Below are 12,555 nucleotides of genomic sequence, written 5' to 3' on the forward strand. Positions count from 1 at the left end.
CTAAGTTACTGAAGGTATCACTGATGGTGACCCTTTACCACTGGCAGGACTTGAGACAAAGGACTTATTTACTGAGAGGACACAGAGCCTGCAACTCTGGCTGCATAACTCACTGCCAAATTAACTTCTACTCTTTTAGGAAGACTCTTAAGGGCTTCTAGAACCTCCTCCTATGTGGCTTGAGTTAACAGCACTTGCATTTTACTTTACAGGATTAAAAGTGTAGTTTTAACATAGACCATGTTTTCAATTCTGTGAGAGATGACCCCGAAAAGTACCCTCCTACATTAGGCAAAAACATGTTACCTGGAATACGCAACTTTTTGCCTAAATTAAAATCTTCAACTTTCTGAGAGCATGTCTGCCCTTAGGAAACTGCAGAGGTTAAAAGGAAGCTGGCCAGTACCACCATCCTAAACCACATGATTCCCTTGTCTGTAAGTGATTCAACTCAAAAGCATTCCACAGTGAGTGGAAACCTCGGCACTGCTGGCATTTGCTATAGTAGGGGCTGTTATGTGCATTCTGGGAGGTTTCACGGCATCTCTAACTTCTGCCCACTAGATTCTAGGAGCTTTCCCCAGTTGCGACAACCAAAAATGTTTCAGGACATTGCCAAATGTCCCCAGCAGGCAAAATCATCCCTGGTTGAGACCCACTGCATTAGAGAAATTATTCTGTTTAGCAGAGTTACTATTACTCCAGTCTGCATACCAAAAACTGACGGCCTCTGATTATACTTCTCTAGCTCACTGAAATAAAATCCAGATGTTTAGCTTTGTGCCTTCCTAATTTATATTAACTAAAAAGTTCAGTATTATGGAAATGTGAAATACTGTGTAACAACAAAAGGCCTTATAGGGCAGCTCTGACTTCTTCCTATGATTTCCAATCTGCTTGGTGGACTTCGTACTTTGGCCAAGACCTAAGCTGGTTTCCTCTCAATGGACTGACTCGAGGCGATGCCTCTGGAGTGGGAAGACAAACTTTCCTTAGCCTGGGCTTTACCTCTAGGTCACAATGAGGCCCCAAATCACCAGAGGTTGTGCAGATTCAAACTAGAGACCACATACTGGCTGCAAAGGTCTGCTGACAACACAAGTTAGGCTGCAAGGAGTCACGGATTTTCTGGTTTCCTATCATTTATATAAGTCAGGCTAGAACACTGTGCCCTTCTCCCTTGGTTAAAGAGGATAAAGTGTGCCACTATCCCAAGCCAAATGAAAGAGAAAACACGAATCTGCTGACTAAGAAAAGGCTTATTTCACCTTTGCTGAGTTTGTTTAAACAAGTCACTCAAATGAACTGGGAAAAAAATTCTTCTGAAAAGTAAGAGGCATGGTATTGACTTAAAAGGCCCTTTAAAAAGAATGACTTGAGATGCACAAAGTGCTTCATAAAGACTCAATAAGCTTTAAGGAATGCTTTATTTAGTACATCACTTTTTTTGTTGTTTAAAAGAAAATACCACATTCAAAGGGTGGTGGCATATTTGATATCACCACTGTTTAAAGAGGAATGGAGTTACAGGAATGAGAAGTATATAATTAGTAAATAATCCTTCTCAATAAGTAGTTAAGTTGGAAAGCCATAAAGGGAAAAAAGAAAAGCCGGAGGCAACACGATCTGCATATCAGAAATGCATTTTTATTTTTATCTGAAAACAACTTAAATTTTTAGACAAATGATTTTAGTATATAAATTTGATTTTGTTTTATACAGAATATAAAGATTTCCCTCCTTGATCTTCCAGATGAAGGGAGCTATTCTCTGCACACGAGTGTGTCTCTTACATGTAGGGTAGGGAACCAATGGTGTAGTGCTCCTACACATAAATCAGGTCATGTGACATCACATATTAAAAAGGGGATAAGAGAAATATTCTAGTTAATCAGATTCAAGAAGCAAACATGACACAAAAACTGTGCAGATAAGACCAAGCCAGTAACTTTAGTTAGGACACTGCAGGTTATACTGGAATAACAGGTTTGTGAGGCTATAGTGTGCACCACATTCAAACAGCACAGAGAGCTATTTCTACAGAAAGGCCAGAATGAGGGATTTTCACTAAAGCAAATTAACTTCTTGTCAACTGCCAAAACAAAACAAAACAAAACTGAGCATATGAGTGTTAGTATACTGAAGGCATGTTATACCAGTTTCTGTGCAGCATGCTTACAGCTAGTTAGAACTTCTTCACTGGTGCATATGAATCATTAATAGTCACGGAAAGGTTTTTTTGCCCCTTCTCACCAAATTTCAGGCATGTCTTATTTTAGATGGAGTATAGCTTTTATCTATTATTTCATCCTGTAAAAACATGTGAAGACAACGTTCATTTTGTGCCAGAGGATGACCAGCGACCCTAGAAATAAAAAACACAAATTTAGTCCGATATTTTATAAAAGTGGGAGAGGAGGATCAAACACATATATTAAGGGTAGGAAGCATGTACAATTTAGTAACAGTAAGTGTTATTCTGGACTGCCCATAAAGCCATGCTCTGTCAACTAATAGTATATTTTCTCTCCCTTGGTTCACCACAGTAATTTAGAAAACATTTAATCACTAATTTAGCACTGCTTCTGGCATATGTATCCAATTAGCTTCTTTAAATATTAGTTGGTATATTAACAAGAAACCTAAATAAATTTTAATGTTAAAAATGAAACACATAGGGCCGGCTCAGTGGCATAGTGGTTAAGTTCGCACACTCTGCTTTGGAGGCCCGGAGTTCATGGGTTCTGATCCCAGGTGCGGACCTACACACCACTCATCAAGCCATGCTGTGGCAGGCGTCCCACATAAAAAGTAGAGGAAGACTGGCACAGATGTTAGCTCAGCAACAATCTTCCTCAAGCAAAAAGAGGAAGACTGGCAACAGATGTCAGCTTAGGGCTAACCTCACCAAAAAATAACAAGAGAAACATGTCCTTGATTCTAAGAATCCATTTTAAAGAAGGAAAACATAAGATTAGAGATAGAAACACCCTGAAGTTTAACAAAAGCCAAAAAAACCTAAGAAACAGGCACAAATGTCCAGTTTTGTTTTTGTTTTCTTTGGTTGCTTTTAAAGGTTTCCATCACAGACTGAACACAAGATCAGACTGGGCAACCAGACTTCTCAGAATTGAAAAACATCTAAGCCAGCACTGCCTTCTCCAAAAGGATAGTATGTTCATAAAAAGACAACAAAGGTTGTGTGCTACAGTAGATAAGTAAAAGTTAAAGGCTTTGTACAACTTTCCCTTGTGTTTACCAGTCACGGATCTTCAAATTACTAGATAAAATTAAAGTGTTGCTAATAAGTAAGTTCACATAACTATTTCATTAGGATTTGACTTTATTTGGTTAAATTGAGGCCAACGCACAATTACAGTGAGCTCCCTCCTGGCATAACTCTCCTCATTACTTTGGCTTTTAAAAAATGGTTCTATTTCACATAGGAATAAAATTAAAAGCTAGAAGTTTTGGGTTGAGTTTATTAAGAGTTTCTAAAGCAAAAGATAAATGATCCCAAGTGTTCTCACATTTTCAAAGGAATACATTTTGCCATGAACATTTTAAATGTGCACCTTTACACAAGACATGCTGATAACACCTCCATCTGCAATCAAACAAAATGACTGCGAGTGCATTGTAAGTTTTATTGTTCATGCTAGAACATATCTTAAATCAGAAAGAATCATAAGTACAACTGTGTTTTTTAAATGCTGTAATTTTAAGTGTAATTTGCATAAATTAACGAAGAAAAACAAATACAAAACTTAGGTCAACACAAAGATACTCATTTCAATCATTCAAGTGTGTTAATATTTATCACATGATGTTCAACTTCTTAGATACTTTTACTTTGTTTAAATGATATAAAAGTCAGTTAGCAAATGGCCAAGAGGAAAAGCTATATTATGGTTTAGCTTAATATCTAAATTACTAGTAGTCACCTAAAGTCGTCTCAGAACACTATTTACTCTTACACCTCGAGGAACAGAAAGCACTTACTTGTTTATAAACTGCTCCAGCCCTTGCTTCCTTTCTTCAATAAAATTGTCATCAAATATTCCATCATCTCCTCTAAAAGGAAGTTGACGCAAAAATGCTTTCCCAGGGAGTGGGGGAACTACAACCTGAAATATAAGCAAAGAAAGTTCTTGAACATGCTGACTGGGCTGTGAAAATTACAAGCACGACATGAAGACAAAGTATATCTTCACTTATGAGAGCACCACACTCTTAAATTACGTCAAACATGAAAAGGGAATTGGGGCCAGCCTGGTGGCGGAGCGGTTAAGTTCACACGTTCTACTTTGGCAGTCTAGGGGTTCCCTGGTTTGGATCCCGGGTGCGGACATGGCACCACTTGACATGCCACACTGTGGTAGGCGTCCCACAGATAAAGTAGAGGAAGATGGGCACAGATGTTAGCTCAGGGCCAGTCTTCTTCAGCAAAAAGAGGAGGATTGGCAGCAGTTAGCTCAGGGCTAATCTTCCTCAAAAAAAATTTAAAATTAATAACAATAATAATATATATATGTGTGTGCATATATATAAAAGGGAATCAGTAAAAACACACTGAAAAAATATTCAATGTTTTGAAGGCATGATAACCAAATGCAGAACAGCCCATCAGACAAAAGCTCCACAGTGGTGGAGTCCATAGCTTAACTTTCATTTTTCCTGGATTTACCAAAGCACAAGTATACAAAAAGAATACTCAAGCAATACTGAAATAAAGGTTACCATGCCCCTCAGTTTTGATGCCATCTGGGGAAGACAATGCTTTATTGTAACTGCAGAGATCAAAATCAACTCGATTAAGTGAAGAAATAAAATAGTAACAATGTTCTTTCTGGCACAGGCAGCTACGAATTCTGTGGTCAGTTTTTTCCATCTCATACCATCTGCATATAGTCTTTCCTACTTGTTTGAGGTGATGACAAAATAATCGATAACTCTACTTGTTGCCACTCTTCCATCTCCTAGGCTAAGACACATGTCAACTTTCTCCCACATCTGCTATCCTATCTTTCCCCAAAGACCTGTCATTCCTTTCTTCCCAAGCTAAAGGAACACCCCAAATATTCTCCTTCAAAGCCTAACCCATCCTCTAGGGTCAACTTATACTGATCTCTCTCCAGAAATTACTTGGAGCTCAAATATTTGTTTGAATTAAATAGCACCTAGCTATTTATTTCACGAGGTAGTTTGGTTTCTCTATCTTAGGGTTTCTCAACGCAGTGCTGTTAACATTTTGAACCAGATAATTCTTTTTATGGGGTGAGGAGGGTTTCTTGTGCACTGTAGAATACTTAACAGCATCCCAGGCCTCTACCCACCAGACGCTGCCAGTAGCACCCCTGGTTGTGACAATGAAAACCTTCTCTAGACATTGTCCAATGTCTCATGGGGGACAAAACGTCCCTGGTGGAAAACCACCAATCTATCCCATTAATGCCTTCAAATCAAGGACCCTGTCTCAGGCTTCTTATGGTTATTTTAAGAAAAGGTGAGCATATATCGAAGCTCAAATATCTGTGAAACAACTAACCACTTAGCTGAATCTTTATCTTACACTAAAACAGAGGAAAGGTGTAAGCAAACAATTCACACAGGAGAAAGATAAACAGTAAACACCAGTAATACAAACTATACACATTCTAAAAGAAGTAAAACTTCAAACTCTCAGTACAGAGTTTCTCTCCCAAACAGGGTAAAAAAGAGAGAGATCAACACGACTTCATACAGATTAGGAAAAAACAAAGGGCAAAAAAGAGACACGAAACCAAATGCCCAACCAAAACTTTATAATTCTTTCCTAGATCTACTCTCCCCAGATGACTAATGATGAAGACGTACAGATTTATCTCCAGAAGTCTGCTTTAGCATTCTTGATTCTCTCTCCTGTTTAGCATTTGTCAAGTTGAGAGTTAAAACCTATAGGGACCTTACAACTGAGATCAGGGATCAGGACCACCAACTGAGCTCCAGTAGAATGGCTATCTGATGGGTAGGTAAAAATATCTGTATCTATAAAGCTATTATAAAAAAAGGAATCTAGAACGAGTGCATTAAATAAATGACCACCATTAATTCAGGGCAGAATTTAGCATGAAATTGAAGATTTAAAGATTACTATTATTATCATCTGTAGAGATACATTCTTCCTAACATAACATTCAAAATAGTCATCGAGGGGCCGGCTGGGTGGCGCTTAGCAGTTAGGTTTGCACGTTCCGCCTCGGCGGCCCGGGGTTCGCCAGTTTGGATCCGGATGCAGACATGGCACCACTTGGCACGCCATGCTGTGGAAGGCCTCCCACATATAAAGCAGAGGAAGATGGGCACAGATGTTAGCTCAGGGCCAGTCTTCCTCAACAAAAAGAGGAGGATTGGCAGCAGATGTTAGGTCAGGGCTAATCTTCCTCAAACAAACAAAAACAGTCATTGAAACGGATGGTGAGGTTGTAGGCAATAGGATTAACAATCTACAAAAGCCATGAGCGGCCTGTCCAGCTAAGATTCCAAACATCCTCTTCAACATCAAATTATTTTTGCTTCAGCAGTCTGAAAAAATCTAGTTAGACTTCTCACACCAATTTAAAAGTCAGATATGTGAGTGTGCCTGCAGGGAGAGAAGTAGACAGGAGGCTGTTTGGTCTGCATAATCCAGTGAAAGCATACTGAAATAAAAGCCAAAAGATTTAACCATAATGACCAGTAAACACAATAAGTGTCACCTACTTCCTAGCCTACCATAATTGATCTTAGTTAAAAGCACTAATATATAAATAATAACTGATTGTTTTTAGCAATACTGTAATATAAGTACAACTTTCACATAAACCCCCAAGATATTTAACTGGTCTAATGTTAAAAGTGAAGTACTGTGCTTCAAAGGACACCATCAAGTGAAAAACAATCCACAGAATGGGAGAAAATTCTTGCAAATCATATATCTGAGAAAGGACTTGTAAGAGTTTTTTTCTATATTCTAGTTACAACTCAATAATAAAAAGACAAAAAACTCAATTAAATGGGCAAAGGATCTGAAAAATATGTCTCCACAAAAGATATATAAATGGCCGATAAATACATGAAAAGATCATCAACATCATTAGTCATTAGGGAAATGAAAATCAAAACCATATTGAGATGCCACTTCACACATACTCTAGGATGGCTACAACAAAGATGACAGATAATAGTAAGTGTTGATGAGGATGTGGAGAAAAGTGAAACCCTCATACAGTGTTGGTGGGAATGCAGACATGGTACAGCTGCTTTGGAAAACAGTCTGGGAGTTCCTGAAAAGGTTAAACAGAGTTATTACATGACCCAGTAAATCCACTCCTAGGTATATACCAAAGAGAACAGAAAACACGTCCAGACAAAAACCTGTACATGAACGTTCACAGCAGCATTATTCGCAATAGTCAAAAAATAGTGAGGCCAAGCCCCATGGCCAAGTAGTTAAGTTCGCGTGCTCCTCTTTGGCGGCCCAGGGTTTCACCAGTTCAGATTCCGGGTGTGGACATGGCACCGCTCATTAGGCCATGCTGAGGTGGCGTCCCACATGCCACAACTAGAAGAACCTACAACTAAAAATACACAACTATGTACTGGGGGGCTTTGGGGAGAAAAAGGAAAAATAAAATCTTAAAAAAAAAAAAGCAGAAACAACCCAAATGTACACTAACTGATGAATGGATAAATAAAATGTGGTATACCCATACCACAGAATATTATTTGGCAATAAAAAGAAATGAAGTGGTAATTAATGTTACAGCAGGATGAACCTTGAAAATACACTCAGTGGAGGAAGCCAGACACAAAAGACTACATATTCTATGTTTCTATTTATATAAAATGTCCCAAAATAGGCAAATACATAGAGAAAGGAAATTAGTGGTTGTCTAGGGCTGGGTGAGGAGAGTTGGGGAGAAACTGGGAGTGACTACTAATGGATATGGGGTTTCTTTTATGGAGTGATTTAAAAGTTCTAAAATTGACTGTAGTAATGGTTGCACAACTTTGTGAATATACTAAGAATCAGTGAATGGTACACTTTAAATGGGTGAATTGTACGTCAATAAAGCTGTTATTAAAAAAAGTGATATATACATTCATCAAATGTTTATTAAACACTCCAGTGTACCTGTGCTATGTTAAGCAAAGCCTAAATCCTAGCAAGACACTTCTTCCTGTAAGTCAGACAGAGAAAGACAAATAGTGTATGATCTCATTTATATGTACAATCTAAAAAAGTTGAACTCGGGCCAGCCCCAGTGGGCTAGCGCTCCGCGTCAGCAGCCCAGGTTTGGTCCCAGGCACCGACCTACACCATTCCTCTGTCAGTAGCCAAGCTGTGGCGGCAGCTCACATAGAAAAAGAGGAAGATTGGCAGCAGGTGTTAGCTCAGGGTGAATCTTCCTCAGCAAAATGAATGAATGAATGAATGAATGGATAACTAGATAAATGAATGAATGAATCAATCAATCAATAAACAAATAAATCAATAATAATAAAAAAAAGTTGAACTCACAGAAACAGAGAGTAGTAAAGCAGTGGTTGCCACGGGCTGAGGCTTGGCAGAAATGGGAGATGTTTGGTACAAACTTCCAGTTATAAGATGAGTAAGTTCTGGGGAACTACAGTTAACCCTATATTGTATACTTAGAAGTTGATAAGAGAGATCTGAAATGTTCTCAACACCAAAAAAAAAAAGGGAACTGAGATGATACATGTATTAACTAACCTTACTGGGGTAATCATTTTACAATACATACATCAAATCATCATGATGTACACCTTAAACTTACACTATGTTATTTGTCAATTATATCTTCCCTATGGCCATAAAAAATTTCTTCTTTGTTCCTCAAAACTTTCCTAACTTGTTTTGTTTGTCTGTTTATTTATATCTTCTTCTCCCCAAAGCCCCCCAGTACATAGTTGTATATTCTAGCTGTAGGTCCTTCTAGTTGTGCTATGTAGGATGCCATCTCAGCATGGCTTGATGAGCAGTGCGATGTCTGCACCCAGGATCCAAACTGGAGAAATGTTGGGCTGCTGAAGTGGAGGTCATGTACTTAACCACTTGGCCATGAAGCTGGCCCCTGTTTTGTATATTTATATCTACAAACCATCTGGAATTTATATACAGTGAGTTATAAACCTTTACTCCCAAATAATAATAGCCAAATGCTTCAACCCCATTTACTGAATATAAATTCCTTTCCCTGCCGACTGACAATAGTATTTTTGTTATGAACTAAATTTCCAATAAACACATGGGTCAGCTTCTAAATTCTATTACATTACGCTAACCTATTTGCCCACCCCTAAAGCAATACCACGTTGTTTTAATTGCTATAGCTTTAAGATACACTCTGATGTGTGCAGGTGCTCAACACATGGTGAAAAGATTTTTTGGCTATTCTTAAGCTTTCTCTGATTCTAAAGCTCATATATAAATCTGCAAGTTTATAACGAACCCCACTAAGATTTCTACCAGAATGTTATGAGCTTACAAATAAGAGACATTGCCTTACTTCCTTCAGGTCTACTGCTAAAATGTCACCTGAGTAAGGCCTTCCCTTGACCATCGTATTAGGAGTAGCTCTCCTGACACTCCCTATTTCCCTTAGTTTAATTTTCTTTTTCTTACAGCATATCACCATCTGAAATACTATATATCTTACTATATTTTCTGCTTTCCCTCCACCACTCCCCAACTTACCCAATAGAATGTAAGCACCCTAAAAGTAGGGACCTTAATTTGTTCACAGCTCTAACTGTAACCCATAGAAGACATAGAATGAGCTCTCAAATGTTCATAGAGTAAATGAATCTTCAAAAGTGAATATTCCAAACCAGGAATGTAGTATTTCTAATTATTAAGGTCTTTGTCTTTCAGTGAAGTTTTAAAGTTTTCTTTACATGGTTTTTAGATTTCTAGTTCTATGTAAAAGATCTTCTTTTGAGTAAAACTGTTTTTCCTTTACATTTTTGACGGAATGCTATGATTCGCTTATGTTGCTCTTGTATCCAGCCACATTTATCAGGTTAAGAAACTTCTCCTTCCATTTCTAGCTTATAATGCTTCAGAAACGAGCACAAGCTAGTCTTACCCTACTTCAGGGCTCCTACCATACCCACTTCTTTTCTACTACACTCTAGTCAAAAAATAAATTTCCATCATTCTAAGCATACCATGCCCTTTCATGACTCCACACCTCTGATGTCATTCTGATGTAGCGCTGAAATAGGGAACACTAGGATGAAACCTTGCTCTAATTTGCTTTGCAGCTAAAGCCACCAAATTTTCTTCCAAGAGAAAACAATTCTTACACCAAGGTATATAACACTGTTTAAAAATTGTAGATAGCAACCAATTAGTATCAAAAAAGCTGAAGAATATCAGCACATATCACACAGTAAGTACTCCTTTATGAAACTTTTTATATGCACATGTGTGATGATGAAAAAATGTATTTATGATAAGTCAGTAAAAAAACTTGAAATACACTGACATATGAGATGTACTGAGGAAGAGAAACTTGGCAAAGTGTGCAGAGTGGGCAATGTAGAATAGAAAGATGAGGAAAAGGAAGGAATAGCAAGGAAGTTCTAAGAAGTATTATCCAGTATGAGTCAGCAAAGGTCTCAATTGGGCCATTAACGTAGACAAGAGAAGGAAGAGAGTTCTAGGAAAAGCTACAGACTTCCCCCATCTCCTATGAAATAAGGTGAAATTAAACTATTTGAAAAAAAGAAGTTTGCTTTTACCCACTTTATTCAAGGTAAGTTTCCTGAGAGGTCTTAAATATTAAAATTTGGAATGTTTTGCTTTAAAGTCGCCTTACAAATAATTCTTACCTTGCTCTCTCTTTCTAATTCACTTCGCAGCCATTCAAAGTCACTGTATCTTCTTCTAACAGTAGATTCTTTCAGCTTGAAAATAGGCAGATTTGTCTGAAACAACAACAAAATCCTTCCTAAGTTGAAGCATGTTACAGGGATTCCAAAACAGGGCGGGGGGGTGGGGGGAGGATCTGTTCGTCAAAGTGCTAGCACGGCAAGCCCAGTTACCTTAAGATAAGAAAATCATAGAGTTATTAATACGAAATTTTACCTCTAACAAAATACAACTTGGCTAACTGTTAAAAAGTATGATACTTACACTAGAGAGCAACTTTTAAAATGCACACGTGCTTTTGGATGTCATTCTGAAGGAGGCTAGTTACACAAATATAGGTCATTTTTTTTCTATTTCAGCGAGTAATAAAAATGTCCTATAGAAAAGGGGTGAGATAAAACTAGCTCTGATTGCTATCCCATTTAAAAAGTACTTAGTATGCAATGCTCACGGGGGAAGAGATCTCACTACTTTGAAACGAAATACAAAATATTTTATTATGACTAGATCAGATGTTTCACAACTAACAAAATGAATAAAGGGTTAGTCTTCATGGTCTTTTAAAAAATGCCAGAAAAGAGGAGTGAAGGAGTGCAATGTTGCATTCTTACAACTTGTAGGAAACCAGGAGTCATGCACATTAGATCAGGTTCATAGATCCAAAGCGTTACAGGCTGGGGGCAGTTTAAGAACTGAAAACATGGAGGCCAGGCCGGTGGCACAGCGGTTAAGTTTGCACGTTCTGCTTTGGTGGCCCAGGGTTCGCTGGTTCCGATCCCAGGTGCAGACACTGCACCACTTGGCAAGCCATGCTGTGGTAGGCGTCCCATTTATAAAGTGGAGGAAGATGGGCACAGATGTTAGCTCAGGGCCAGTCTTCCTCGGCAAAAAGAGGAGGATTGGCAGCAGATGTTAGCTCAGCGCTAATCTTCCTCAAAAAAAAAAAAAAAAAAGAACTGAAAACATACGCCCAGCGCTTTGAGGTGACACTGGAATGGAAGACTTGTTTATTACCAGACTGTGAAGACTACTTCTGTCAACTTCTAAACTTAAAGTAGCAGGAAAGATTTCTGTTATCTTTTACTGATCCCTATAAAATGAGAAATTATACCACCAAATCCAATTTAAAATGGTTTATGACTAAGGACTATTAGCCAAAGCTGTATACCTCCATGATTTTATCATCAAGAACAGATTTTAGGGGCCAGCCCGGTGGCATATTGGTTACGTTTGCACACTCTGCTTTGCCAGCACAGGGTTCGGATCTTGGGCGCAGACATACACACTGCTCATCAAATGATGCTGTGGTGGCATCCCACATTCACAAAAAAAAAAAAAAAGAATTAAAAAAAATGTTTTAGAAGATTTTAAAATGCATCTAATGTCATAAGGTTTACAGGGGACAGAAATGATCTAACACAATTAATGCCATACCATACTGAAATGCTATTTAACACTATATACTCTTAGATTATATTTTGTCCTTAATTCAGTCCTTGCACTCTTAGAACTGCAAACTGTTTTCAGCTGAAAAGAAAAAAGTTAAGTGGCACCAGAAGGAAAAACTGGCTTCTTACTTTGTATACAGGGACATCATCATCATCATCATGTAAAATTCACTCCTAAGACAATTCCAA

The 12,555-nt window shown here is 38.1% G+C and overlaps 1 protein-coding gene across 2 annotated transcripts in view; it reads right to left on the reverse strand.

Annotated features, from left to right (window-relative positions):
* Nucleotides 1-1,627: 1,627 nt before the first annotated feature.
* Nucleotides 1,628-12,555, reverse strand: part of SNX3 (sorting nexin 3) — a 42,221-nt gene continuing 31,293 nt past the window's right edge. For both annotated transcript variants that reach the window (XM_014839042.3, XM_070496622.1), the window contains exons 2-4: nucleotides 10,879-10,974; nucleotides 4,003-4,127; nucleotides 1,628-2,365 (exon numbers count right to left, since the gene is read on the reverse strand). In XM_014839042.3, the coding sequence (XP_014694528.1) occupies nucleotides 2,260-2,365; nucleotides 4,003-4,127; nucleotides 10,879-10,974 (327 nt within the window). In that variant the 3' untranslated portion in view covers nucleotides 1,628-2,259. The remainder of the gene's footprint in view (nucleotides 2,366-4,002; nucleotides 4,128-10,878; nucleotides 10,975-12,555) is intronic.

Source organism: Equus asinus, chromosome 24, assembly GCF_041296235.1.
Source record: "Equus asinus isolate D_3611 breed Donkey chromosome 24, EquAss-T2T_v2, whole genome shotgun sequence".
Classification (NCBI taxonomy): domain Eukaryota; kingdom Metazoa; phylum Chordata; class Mammalia; order Perissodactyla; family Equidae; genus Equus; species Equus asinus.